General features: G+C 49.2%; 1 protein-coding gene across 1 annotated transcript; it reads right to left on the bottom strand.

Annotated features, from left to right (window-relative positions):
* Nucleotides 1–10,855: 10,855 nt before the first annotated feature.
* Nucleotides 10,856–12,987, bottom strand: LOC308277494 (histone-lysine N-methyltransferase SETMAR-like; the record flags this gene model as incomplete). Its single annotated transcript, XM_080716685.1, has 2 exons — nucleotides 10,856–11,623; nucleotides 12,871–12,987. 2 exons carry the CDS (start codon nucleotides 12,985–12,987, stop codon nucleotides 10,856–10,858), a joined length of 885 nt encoding a protein of 294 aa, XP_080572811.1.
* Between the last annotated feature and the right edge of the window lie 204 nt (nucleotides 12,988–13,191).

Here is a 13,191-nt window from a genome sequence, read left to right as displayed (position 1 = left end):
ACATACGTACATACATTCATACATACATACATACATACATAACATCTGAGCCAGGTGTGGTGGCTCACGCTTCTAATCCTCATGCTTGGAAGGCAGAGTCAGGAGGATCGCGCTGGTTCGAAGCCAGCCGTGCTGGCTTAAGAGATCCTATTTCCAAATAAAAAATATAAAATGGGTCTGGGAGTATAGCCCGGAGGTAGAAGGGCTTCCAGGAACACCAGTACCACAAAATACAATAAATTAAAATAAAGAAAATAATATATATATATATATATATATATATATATAAAATAACACCTTAAATAAAAAGTCATGGTCTAAGTTGGCATGGTGGTGTATGCATGTAATTTTAGTATTTGGGAAGCAGCAACAGGAGGATTGTGGTTCATGGCCAGCATCTGCGAATTGGTGAGGCCCTTCACAACTTAGTGAGACCCTGTTTCACTAAGAGTAGGGCAGGGGTGTTGCTCAGAGGTAGAATGAACCTAGGTTCAATCTTCACAACCACAAAAACTTAAAAATGCAAAGGACAATTAGACAAGAGTCACTGATACCTGAGAATTGCTGCGCTCTTAGGTTTTATATCAAGTAGTACTTGATGAAGAAGAATACGGAAAGTTAAGGATGTATATGATACACACTTGGAACAGGGCTCAGTCAATTTTTTCTTAATGAAACTAAATAGTTTAAGTTTTAAGGGCTAAAAGATAAAATGAAGGACGTTATATGTATTTTTACATAACCTTTTTTTTTTGAGGTCCTAGTGATGAAACTCAGGGACACTGTACCCCAGATCCACAAGGCTACCTGTACTTTTTAAGTCTTTTCATTATTTATTTATTTATTTATTTATTTATTTATTTATTTATTTATTTATAAACAGGGTCTCACTGAGTTGCGAAGGGCCTCGCTAAGTAGCTGGAGCTGTCAGTGAACCATGATCCTCTCATCTCAGCCTCCCCAAGACTGGGATTACAAGCGTGCGCCACCACGCCTGGCAGTTTACATAACCATGGAAAAGTGTACAAACCACTCTTAGCTTCAGTTGCTTTGAGCACTCCGCTTAAATTTCTCAACTGACTTTTAAGCTTTATGTCTCCAACTGGGCTTTGTTTTCTTTACATCATTCAGTGTCTGCTCTATTGTTCTTGATCTTTTCTAAAAAGATGTTAACAAAAGAGAAAAAAACCCAGAAACATGTACAAGAGTTACCCCGGGAAGGCCAGGGCTTCCTGGAGGAGGAAGGCGACAGGAGACCCAGGGAAGTGCTCACGGGGTGAGGATGAGGTCTGGAGGGGAGGCCGAGCCAGGCAAATGTGAACGCAGGCCGAGAGCTCCAGAGGCAGCTCCCTGCACTCGGGCTCGGTGCCGCCTCCCTCCGGCCTCTCAGCTGCTCACACCCTGCATCCTGGAGCTCACTGGCCCAGTTTCCTGCCACTCACCCGCACGGGAGGCTGGCGCGCATCTGCTCTCTTCTCTCCACGCCTCTTTCCCTTGCTCCAGCTGGGCGATCAGCTTTGGCTTAGAAAACAGAATTCCTGCCCACAGGAAAGGAAGACAAGATGACCTTACGTCGTGGGTCAAGGGCCAGGGAAGAAATCAGAGGCAAGGCAGGTGAGGAGCTTGAAAGGGTGCGGCAAGGACCTCAACGAGTGGGGCCGATCCACTCATGGAGGCGCTGATTCTGTTCCAAGCCAGGTGGAGAACACCACCGTCACCCATGACGGAAAATAAGTTACTAAGGAAGAGAGCTCAGCTCAGAGGAAAAGGTGTAGAAGTGCAGAGTATCAGCCAGAGCGCATGTGCATGTACACACACACACACACACACACACACACACACACACACACTTTCAATTCGACAAACCTTACCTTCATGGGAGAAACAAAATATTTTTGGTTTGAGTGCTACCCAAAGACCCAGTTAAAAATAAACATAGCTAGCCAGGCATTGTGGCACACACTTGTGGTCCCAGTACTTAGAAGACTGCGACAGGAGAATCTCATGTTTATGGCCAGCTCAGTAACTTAGTGAGGTCCTGTTTCAAAATAAAATAGCGCTAGGGGTACAGCTTGGAGGTAGAATGCCCCTGGCTTTAATCTCCAATACCATAAAGAGAGCAAAGGAAAGAGAAAGCAAGAGAGAGAGGGACATTGTTGCCTCAAATATATCCAAACTGGAAGAAATGCCAGTCTTAAGCATACCACACTTACCCAGAGAGACCAGGTTTCTGTAGTTCTCCAGCATCACCTCCCTGTACAGGGTCCTCTGATCAGGGCTCAGCAGGATCCACTCCTCCTGGGAGAAATACACGGCCACATCCCTGAACGCCATGAGAGCCTGGAACACAGACACGGCCCTGCTCACCTGAGGCCTGGCCTTGCTCGGGTAGGGCCAGGGAGCAGGCTGCTCTGGGAGGCAGGGGCCTCTAGATCCTGCCTTGACTGCACCACTGTAGCCATGGGTGCTGATACCTAAAAACCCGTCCCTATACAGCCAGCTGCACTTGTGAACACACACATTCAACGTCCTGGGTGGCCTGCTTGGGGTATACATGAGAAAATGAAAAATCCCTAAGTTTTGAGAACTTTAGCTCTAGGCAGAAGAGCAAAAAATATTAAAAATTAAACAGTAGTCACGTACAGTAAGACTGAGTTTAAATATTTAAAAGGACAGTGATCGTATTGGTACTGGGGGATCTAAGGAACTGAACTCATACAGTTCCACAACGGCAAAGACTAAACCACAGCCCAGCCTTTTCTGAGTTCCACAGACCGCAGCCTGCTCTGGTGAGCTCATGAGAAGTGGCCACGTATGTACAGCACAGTGTCTGAGGGGGAGGCCTCCTCCCCACCAGTGAAGGCCGCCATTCTCTTCCACTATGCAGTGTGAGGGCCATGGAAACCCACGACTGAATGTTGTTCAAAGCAGCACACAGCCAGGCAGGAGAACCGACAGCTGCCGAGAGAGGAATGCGGGACTATGGGTGGAGGAGCAGTGAGGGGAGCACCGGGCTCCGTGCTCCCTGGAGAACCTCTCACCGTTAGAGCCTCTTTTCCTGGAGGAACCAGCTGGAGCTCTGATCCTAGGAGAGAACACTGCGGGAAACGCTAATATTGAACGCAGAAAACCTGCACATGGTTCAAGAGGCAAAGGCAGAGGTGCCACCTGAGCCGGGCAGTCAGGAGCCCAGGAGTCCTCCCTTTCCCCAGCAGGCAGTCCTCCTGGGCAGTCAGAGTCACAGGACACAGAGCAAGAACAAAAAGTGTTCAGCGAAGTCACTGGGAATCCTCCAGGGCCAACACGGCGGCACCTCCTCCTCCTTAAGCACCAGGGAGGGACCTGCCACAGAAGACAAGGACAGGCTGTGAGCGGCTTCCTAGGCGCAGAGCTGGGATGTGGTCTAGGAGCTGAGCCTGCCAGTGGCGGCAGTGGAGTCCACGTGTAATCCCAGCATCTCAGGAGGCTGAGGCAGAAGGATTGCAACCTTGAGGCCAGCCAGGAAACTTAGCGAGACCCTGTTTGAAAATTTAAAAAGAAAACAACAAAAAAAATAAACATCTGGGGTGCAACTCAGTGGCAGAGCATTTCTAAATTCAATCCCCAGAACCACAAGAAGGAAAGAAGAAAGGGAGGAAGGCAAGCAAGGAGGGAGGTATGGAGCCTCCTCTGACACGCTGTCAACACTGAGCATGAAGCCTTCCTCTGCTCCTGAAGATGAAAGGAAAGACGTGCTGAGCTCGTACTACACAGAGACTGTTCCAGACACCGCGTTGCGCCTCATCTGTCCTTACAACAGCCCCATCAAGAAGCCGTGTTACCACTTCACAGACGACAACACTGAGGCACAGTGAGATCAGTCCCTCGCCCCTGGTGACAAATTATAAAGCGACAAGCTGCAGAGATCTGGCTGTGGAGACGAGGCTCTTCAAGGCTGTTGGAGTCTCTGAGATGAGTCAGGCTGGTCACGAGGCTCTTCAGTGTGGATTCTGCGTGACAAGTCTGGGGAGGGCCACCTACTTCTGGGCACCTGCCATTTCTCATTGTAAAAAAGGAAAATGGAACATAAAATCCTGTGGGTTTGGTGGCCGACGCCAGCCCCCTGAACCTTGCAAGACTTGCCAAAGGAGCCCCAGCTCGACCGCCTCCTCCAAGGCCAAACCCAGGGATGGTCAGACAGATTGATACCCGAGATCATGCCACCGTGGCCACCCCATGCCCAGTCAAACCACGCTTGTCCGCTTAAGCCACGTGCCCTGCGCCCTGCCTTAGAAAGGCAGGATTGAAACCAAGGGGTCTTTCTATTCCGGGTTCTTTTCCAGTGGATATCGACGAACTCTGAGGACTAGGAAGAGTACAGAAATATGAAAGCTTCTTTTAGGTTAGGGAAAGATAAGGCAACAGAACAGATAAGAGCAAAGATAGAGTACAAAGGGGGGTCCTGAAAATAGTGATCCCGACACCCTTGGGAAGTAGAGTGTGTGTGTGTTACTGGAGAGGGAACCCGCGGCATTCTGCCTTCGTGCTAAATCCCCAGCCCTAGTTTTCATTCTTCATTTTGAAACAGGGTACAAGTGGGCTTTTTAACATACCTGAGGGTGTCTATCAGCTTTTTTTTTTTTTTTTTGGTGGTACTGGAGGTCGAACCCAGGGCCTTTCTACCTCCGGGCTATACTCCCAGACCTATTTGATACTTTATGTAGAAACAGGGTCTAAGTTGCTGAGAGCCTCACTCAGTAGCTGAGGCTGCCTTCAACCTGTGCGATCCTCCTGTCTCAGCCTCCCCAGCGCGGGGAGTACAAGCGTGCACCGCCACGCCGGCTTCGATGTTCTAGCCAGTCGTGGTGGCGCACGCTTGTAATCCCAGCATTCAGGAGGCTGAGACTGGAGGATTGCGGTTCATGGACGGCCTCAGAACTTAGGCCCTATGCAACTCAGTGAGACCCTTTTTCAAAATAAAGAATAAAAAATAGGGCAGGGGGTGTAGCTCAGAGGTCAAATGCCCCTGGGTTCCATTCCCACACCTGAAAAAAAAAATTTAAGAAGTTTTTTCTAAAAAAAAATACGTTTTTTCTCACTGAGCAATATTTTGACAATTCTCAAACCCAAATACATGAACACCAGCACTCGACAATTTTAAGTAAGTGGACAGCAGGAGGTAGGGGTCAGATTTCTCACTATTGAAGCACATCATAGAATTAACTTTTTTTTTCTTTTTTGGCAGTACTGGGGATTGTAGGGGCCCACTCGGCTGGACCGAGATGGCACCCAGGCTTGCCAGCATGGATTCAAGATGGCGCCTAGGCTTGCAGCCAAGTCATGAGACTCACAAGATGGACGTCTCCTTGAGCATGAGCAGTGTGCCATGCTACATGCCTGCAGAATGATCAGTGACGCCTACCACCAGCCTACCTATTAGAAAGTCAGAAATGTGCATGCCCTAGCTGTGGAAGCTTGGGGTTGGTAGGGAATAGAAGGAGGGATTATGATGCTGATATATATTGTGCTTGTTGTACGCATTGTCAGAGATATTGAAGACATATTAGAAGAGACATATTAAGGATCCATTAAAGAAGAATTCATATTTCAGCTGAAAAGGTGTCTGTGTCGTTCTCTAAGCCCCTGCGGGTCGGAGTCTTAGGGGACAATACCAGAGGACACATTCGGGTTAGAAGCACTATGTGTGCCACGATGTGAGCAAAGTTTTAACCAGAAGTTCCACTTTCTGCCACCTCTGATTCCTCTTCCTAGGCATTTGCGTGCGTGAAAGATTCACGCGCAGAAAATTGGCTGGCTTAAGCAAGGCCGGGATCGGAGCCTGCCGTGAGGCAAGGCTGGTGCTGGGGCTTCCGAGGCCGCGATCAGAGCCTCCTGAGGGATTAGGCTGATGCCGGGGCCAGTGGCTGGCATCAGAGCCTTCCATGAGGCAAGGCCGCTATTGAGGCCTCTGAGGCCAGGATCGGAGCCTGCCGAGGGGTTAAGCCGGTGCTGGAGCTAGCGAGGCCGGCATTGGAGCCTGCCGTGAGACAAGGCCGGTGCCGGGGCCTCAGAGGCTGGGATTGGAGCCAGCTGAGGGGTTAGGCCAGTGTCGGGGCCAGCGAGACCAGAATCGGGGCCTCCCATGAGGCGAGGCCGAAGCTTGAGCTAGCGAGGTCTGGATCAGTCCACCGGGTAGCCAGGCCACAACTGGGGCCATCAAGAGTGGGATCGGTATTTGTAACACAGCATGCACAAAGAAATATTGCAGAAAATTAAAACCAGATGCTTCCCCTAATCAGCAATAACTAGGAGGAAAGGGGCAACAGAAAGTGGTCGAGCTATAGAAAGGGCCCTATAGTGAAGCAATTAAGGTGACCAATCAGAGGGTATGGAATAGGGGAGGATGGAGCCTCTTTAAAAAGCAGGAGATACATAAACATATGTATCAAAGTTAATCACCAAACAAGCATGGGATCGAGGGAGGGGGAGGGAATGGGATGGGGGCTGGATAAGGGCTAATTGGATGATGTGTGCTTGTATATCCTCTCAAGTCTTGTATTCCAATGTGATGTATGATTTAAAATAATTTTTAAAAATTTGGCTGGCTTAAAGAAAGCAGAGCCCCGAGGGAAAGTGTTGTCTCTGGCCAAAGTACTCCCCCACTCCTAGATATTCTTTCATAACTATTATTCTTTTGATAATCATTTTTTTAACTTTCCACACGAATTGCTCCGGTGATATAAGATCAGGACTGAGAGAAACTGAGTCTGTGGGAAATAAATTTTCTAGTAATTTGTCTAAGCCTCTAAACACCCTCGGCTTTGCTCAAAGACGTAATTCTAGTCAGAATTCAGATCCTGTGGAAGCATTCCTGCTACAGCAATTACAAATGCAGAATTCCTCCCCATCTGTGACCTTCATTCTAATCATTACAATAGAGTAGAGAGCTAGGAGGAATCTTGACCTTTGCACCTAGTGATAGCACTGCCTGGAGACAGGGCGACACCACCTGGTTAAAATAGTTATGACAGAACAAAAGACAGATATAATAAAAACTTCATGTTGTTTTGGGGGCCCTGTCTACTGAAATATATTTTAAGTGTTTAATAGGGTGAAGCGTTCAGACAGCAGATGGTATTGCAGACAAAATCCAACAGACATTCATCGAAATCCTCTAAATCGTCATAAATGTACACGGATTTCCCTACGCCAACTACACGTATGAAAGCTGGAATCTCGGACTTCGTCCCCATTCAGTTCAAAGGAGGTTGCTAGACAGAGAAGGACTTTGGACTAAGCCCTAGGAATAAAAGGTTTCAAAAGGGTTAAAGAAAACTCTCAAAAACTGAATTCTTCAAGGGATTTTGGATGTGACTTTTGTTCTTCTGGAATTTGCCCACTAAAAGCCTCTGCAGCTGCAAGGCCAAGCCAAGGCCAAAGGGGCTGACTTGAAGCACAAGACCCACCTGCAGGGTCATGGGACTGATTTCAATCACAAAGACCTGGGCTGTCACAGGCCTTGCTTTTGTCTTGTTCAGGGTTGGTGATTTACATGTATATCTCACTATTGTTTTTTGGGTGTTTGCACTTTACTACTAGGGAATCACGGGGAAATAGGGAAGTACAAAAAATCTTGTGCCTAGAATAAAGTGTCAATTGCACAAGAGGCATTTGTCCGTGTCAATCGTTTCAGATTTTTTTTTTCCCGGAGAGGAATCTCCACTTTTAGCGTCCTGAACAAGAACTTAAAGAAGTTTATTTCATTAAAAAAAAAGGGGGGGGGAAATCGCTGCAGAGAAGTGGCTGCAGAACTATAACCGAAACCTTTGCCCACCTTTCTGAGAACCTCGGTCCCGAACGGACTCAGTGCCCATATTCAGTGCCCAGCTGAGCCAGTCTGCCGCAACTTCCCACCCATGTGAAGACGCACTCGGCGAGAAGCCATATGTGCCTCGAGTGCGGCAGGTGAGGCTTTAGGTGGAAGTCCCACTTCATCGTCCACGAGAAAAAGCACTGCAGAGAGAAGCCGGACGTGTGCCACGAGTGCAGCAAAGGCTTCAGCCAGGAGTCCATCTTTGTTGGACACTAGTGGACACACTTGAAGGAATAGCCGTAGTGGAGGTCACTGTTTAGCATTTACTTTTCTTTGGGGATCATCTCAGCGAGAGCGAGACTGACCTCTAGTGGCGGTTAATGTATTGAATTATACTTTTCTTTGGGGATCATCTCAGCGAGTTTAGACTCCACTGTAGTGGAGGTTAATGTATTGCATTTTACTTTTCTTTGGGGATCATCTCAGCGAGAGCGAGACTGCCCTCTAGTGGAAGTTAATGTTTTGCATTATACTTTTCTTTGGGGATCTTCTCAGTGAGAATGAGACGGCCCTCTAGGGGAGGTCAATGTATTGCATTGTACTTTTCTTTGGGGATCATTTCAGCGACAAGACTTTCCTCTACTGGAGGTTAGTATTGCCTTATACTTTTCTTTGGGGATAATTTCAGCGACGAGACTGCCCTCTTCTACTGGAGGTCAATGTATTGCATTTTACTTTTCTTTGGGGATCATTTCGGCGACGAGACTGCCCTCTAGTGGAGGTTAATGTATTGAATTACTCTTTGGGGATCATCTCAGCAAGAACAACACTGCCCTCTAGTGGAAGGTAATGTTTTGCATTATACTTTTCTTTGGGGATCTTCTCAGTGAGAATGAGACTGCCCTCTACTGGAGGTTAATGTATTGCATTTTACTTTCTTTGGGGATCATCTCAGCGACTGTGAGACTGCCCTCTAGTGGATGTTACTGTATTGCATTATACTTTTCTTTAGGAATCATCACAGCCAGAACGAGACTGCCCAGGAGTGGAGCTTAATGTACTGCATTATACTTTTCTTTGGGGATTATTTTTTGATTGATCAAAACTCATTGCAGCCGGGCGTGGTGGCACACGTTTGTAATCCCTGCGCTTGGGAGACCGAGACAGGAGGATCACGCAGGTTCGAAGCCAGCCTAGCTGGCTTAAGAGACACTGTTTCAAAAAAAAAAAAAGTATGAAAGAGGTCTGGGAATTTAGCCCGGAGGTAGAAGGGTTTCCAGGAACCCCTGTACCCCCCGAAAAAACCCTCTGCAACAATGCACCATTAAAATTTAAAAGCCAGCTGAGCGTGGTGGTGCACACTTGTAATCCCCGCTCTTGGGAGGTTGAGACAGGAGAATCACGCAGGTTCGAAGCTAGCCACGCTGGCTTAAGAGACCCTGTTTCCAAATTTTAAAAAAAGTATAAAATAGGTCTGGGAGGTGGAACGGCTTCCAGGAACCCCAGGACCACCAAAAAAAAAAAAAGTCTGGGAGTATAGTCCAGAGGTAGAAAGCCCCTGGGTTCCTCCCACAGTACCCCCCCCACACACACAAAATCAAAATTTCCATCCTCCTGTCCCAGCCTCCTAAGTGCTAGGATTATGAGTGTGTGCCACCACACCTGTCTTGAATTTTTCATTTTCAAGCAGAGTCTCACTAAGTTACGGAGCCCATGCTAAGTTGCTGAGGCTGGCCTTGAACCTGTGATTCTCCTGTCTCAGCCTCCCGGAACTAGGGTTTTCTTGAATCATGCTGGATTTGGTGCAAAAGCCCAATAATGGCAGCTTAAACAAGGAGACTGTTTCTTCTAAAGGAACAGCGCTGTGAGATCAGAACGTAGCGTTTTCCACAGTACCGATACTCATACCACCTTCTACCTTGCTGATTTGTTCAACACGCCCTTGCTGCTGCTGCTGCTGCTGCTGCTTCTTCTTCTTCTTCTTCTTCTTCTTCTTCTTCTTCTTCTTCTTCTTCTTCTTCTTCTTCTCCTTCTTATCCTTCTTCTCCTTCTCCTCCTCCTCCTCCTCCTCCTTCTCCTCCTCCTCCTCTTCCTCCTCCTTTTCTTCTTCCTCTTCCTCTTTTTTTGTGGCATTGGGATGGAACCTAGGGGTATTTGACTGCCAAGTGACATCCCTAGCCCTATTTTTTATTCTTTCTTTATTTTTGGTGGTACTGGGGCTGGAACCCAGAGGCTTTCTACCTCCGGGCTATACTCCCAGACCTATTTTATATTTTATATTTTATTTGGAAACAGGGTCTCACTAAGTTGCTGAGAGCCTCACTAAGTAGCTGAGGCTGGCTTTGAACCTGTGCGATCCTCCTGTCTCAGCCTCCCAAGCGCTGGGATTACAAGCGTGCGCCACCATGCTCAGTTTGCACGATACTTTTTGTTTTGTTTTGTTTTGTTTTTTTGGTGGTCCTGGGGCTCCTGGAAGCCCTTGTACCTCCGGACTACACCCCCAGACCTATTTTATATTTTATATTTTATTTGGAAACAGGATCTCTTACGCCAACTCGGCTGGCTTCGAACCTGCGCGATCCTCCTGTCTTCGCCTCCCAAGCGCGGGGATGACAAGTGTGCGCCACCACTCCCGGCTTGCAGGACCCTTTCTGAGGATCACCTTGGAGTGTGGCCTGCTGGGATTGCTGCCCCTACCCCGGCCATCACATACACATTTCTGCTTATAGGATGAAAGAAGATAAGGGCAAGATACCCAACTTAAGGACACACAATTTTTTGCTTTTATCCTGCAAGCAAGAAAACACTTAGTCGTGTCTAACTGGGAAAGCGAGTATTCTGAACAGTTATGTATCTATGTAAAAACGAAGAGGTGGGATGCGTTCGCAGTCCTGATATGGATTGGATTCGGTGCGAGAGCCCAGTACTGGTAGCTTCAACCAGGAGACTGTTTCTCCTAAAAGATCAGAGCTGCGAGATCCGAGCGTGGACTGGGAGGCTGAGCCAGGAGGGGCGCGGGTTTGAGGCCAGCCTCCGCCTGCACTCTTCCTGATGGACACCTGGCTAAGGGCAGTACAGTGAACCGTCAAAAGGCAAGAACCCGGCACACGCTGCGGCCCCGCAGGAGCAGGGTTTCCGCAGCTGCCCGCCCTGGGGCCTCTCTTCTTCGCCCCCTTCCACGGGGTTGAGGAACCTTCCCGAATAGTCGTAAGAGAGCTCTTCTCCCGGGCCGATGGCCGTGGCTGCGAAGAGGGCCAGTTTAGGTACCATCGAGTCGACTCGGACGGGGACCATGACCAGGTTGGGCTGGCAGGAGTGGTTCAGGAACCGGCCGGTGTTGCCGATGAACGTGGGGTCCACGAAGGTCTCCAGGACCGGCCCGCCACACACGTGCTCCCTGACGGCGATGATGTAGTTGGGGTCCTGCCTCTTCTGCGAGTGAGTTCTCCTCCGCGCTTCCGAGGCGCCCAGGACCTCGCCGGCGTATTCACAGACGAATCTCCCTTTGGGTATCCACTCCAAGGTCCGCAGCCCCCAGCCCTTTCTGTCTGTCTTGAACATCTGCAGGTGGAACTGCAGCCCCCTCTGGACCACTCTGTTTGTGCAATGGTCCGCACACTGGCACAGGGCGTTGCATTCAAAGACGGGCCTGGAGTACTTGGCTCCCGGGCCTAGCACCCTGAGGCACAAGTGCTCGTCATAGTTCTCGTCCTGGCGGAGGCAGGGGCAAGAGCCGGAGAGGCAGGGGGCGGCGCCGCACCTGCAGCCGGGAAAGGTTATCTGAGTGGGGTCCGTGGCGGCTCCAGGTCCCATGACGTGATCCGGGGTGTACTGTCAACGTAGAAACGGTGCAAGTCAGCGTGAGACACGCCAGCAAAAGTACAAATAGAGCCGGGCGTGCAGGCGCACGCTTGTCATCCCAGCATTCGGAAGGCCGAGACAGGAGGATCACGGTTCTCAGACAGCCTCAGCTACTTAGCGAGGCCCTTTGCAACTCAGTGAGACCCTGTTTCAAAATAAAAAATAAAAAAAAGTAGGGTTGGGAGTGTCGTTCGGAGGTAGAATGCCCCTTGGTTCCATCTCGGTACTGAAAAAAAAATATATATATATATATGTATGTATGTATATATAATAGACAAATATTTTTATTATTATTAGTTTTATTATTGGTGGTACTGGGGTTCCTGGAAACCCTTCTACCTCCGGGCTGCACTCCCAGACATATTTTAAATATATATATTTTTGGAAACAGGGTCTCTTAAGGCAGCACAGCTGGCTTCGAACCAGCTTGATCCTCCTGTCTCCACCTCCCAAGTGCAGGGATTACAGGTGTGCGCCACCACGCCCGGCAACAAGTATTATTTTCATGTGCATTTTGGAAACTATAACGAGTGCAGCAAAACCCATGGCTTTATGGACAGTACTGATTATGATGATTCTAAAGAGAATATTTATATAAATTAATTTATTATTATTATTATTATTATTATTATCATTATTTTGTTGGTACTGGGGTTCCTGGAAGACCTTCTACCTCCGGGCTACACTCCCAGACCTATTTTTATATTTTTATTTGGAAACAGGGTCTCTTAAGCCAGCGAGTCTGAACCAGCGCGATCCTCCTGTCTCCGCCTCCCAAGCGCGGGGATTACCAGCATGTGCCACCACGCCTGGCATTTATTCTTAAATGAGTTAATTTCATCCTTAAAATAAAGTGAGTTCTTTTATTTCATTTGCGGGTCTGGGGATGGAACCGAGGGGCATTCTACCTCCGAGCTACACCCCTAGCCATATTTTTTATTCTCTATTTGGAAACAGGGTCTCACCATGTTACAGAGGACTTTAAGTATTTAGCCCCGCCCCTCACTGGATAGGCACGCCCCTCCCTGGGAGGGCAGCACGCAGTCTCTTGGGCGTCTGGCCCCGCCCCCTGGCTAGCCCGCCCCGGAGGGGAGAGCAGCACGAGGCTGTCTCAGGCATCTAGCCCCGCCCCCTGGCTAACCACGCCTCTACCCGGGAGAGTGGCACGCAGATTGGCGGGGCAACTAGTCTCGCCCCCTGACTAGCCACCCCCTTACCTGGAAGGGCGCTGGCCCCGCCCCCGGCGGCCACACGCTCACGGGCAAGTTCTCCAGGCCTCCCGCTATATCCAGCTGATCTATTTGAGCCGCAGGTGTCCCTTCAGAGGCTGCCATCCCAGAAGGTCACTTCCTCTCTCTAACTTCCGCGACACCGGGCCGCCCGGTGCCAAGCCTCCTTCCCTGACAGGCGGGTGCCTCGCGGAGGATGCTGGGAACTGTAGTCCGCGGCCGCGCGGCCTCACGGGAGTTGTAGTTTGCACGGCCTTAGCAGAGGCCTGAGGGGCGGGGGCTCGCTGCACTTGTTTGGAGGGCACAGTC

The sequence above is a fragment of the Muscardinus avellanarius genome, assembly GCF_963383645.1.
Source record: "Muscardinus avellanarius genome assembly, chromosome: 19".
NCBI classification, from domain to species: Eukaryota; Metazoa; Chordata; class Mammalia; order Rodentia; family Gliridae; genus Muscardinus; species Muscardinus avellanarius.
Note: the sequence above shows the minus strand (reverse complement) of the source record. Positions and strands in the feature narration are given on the sequence as shown.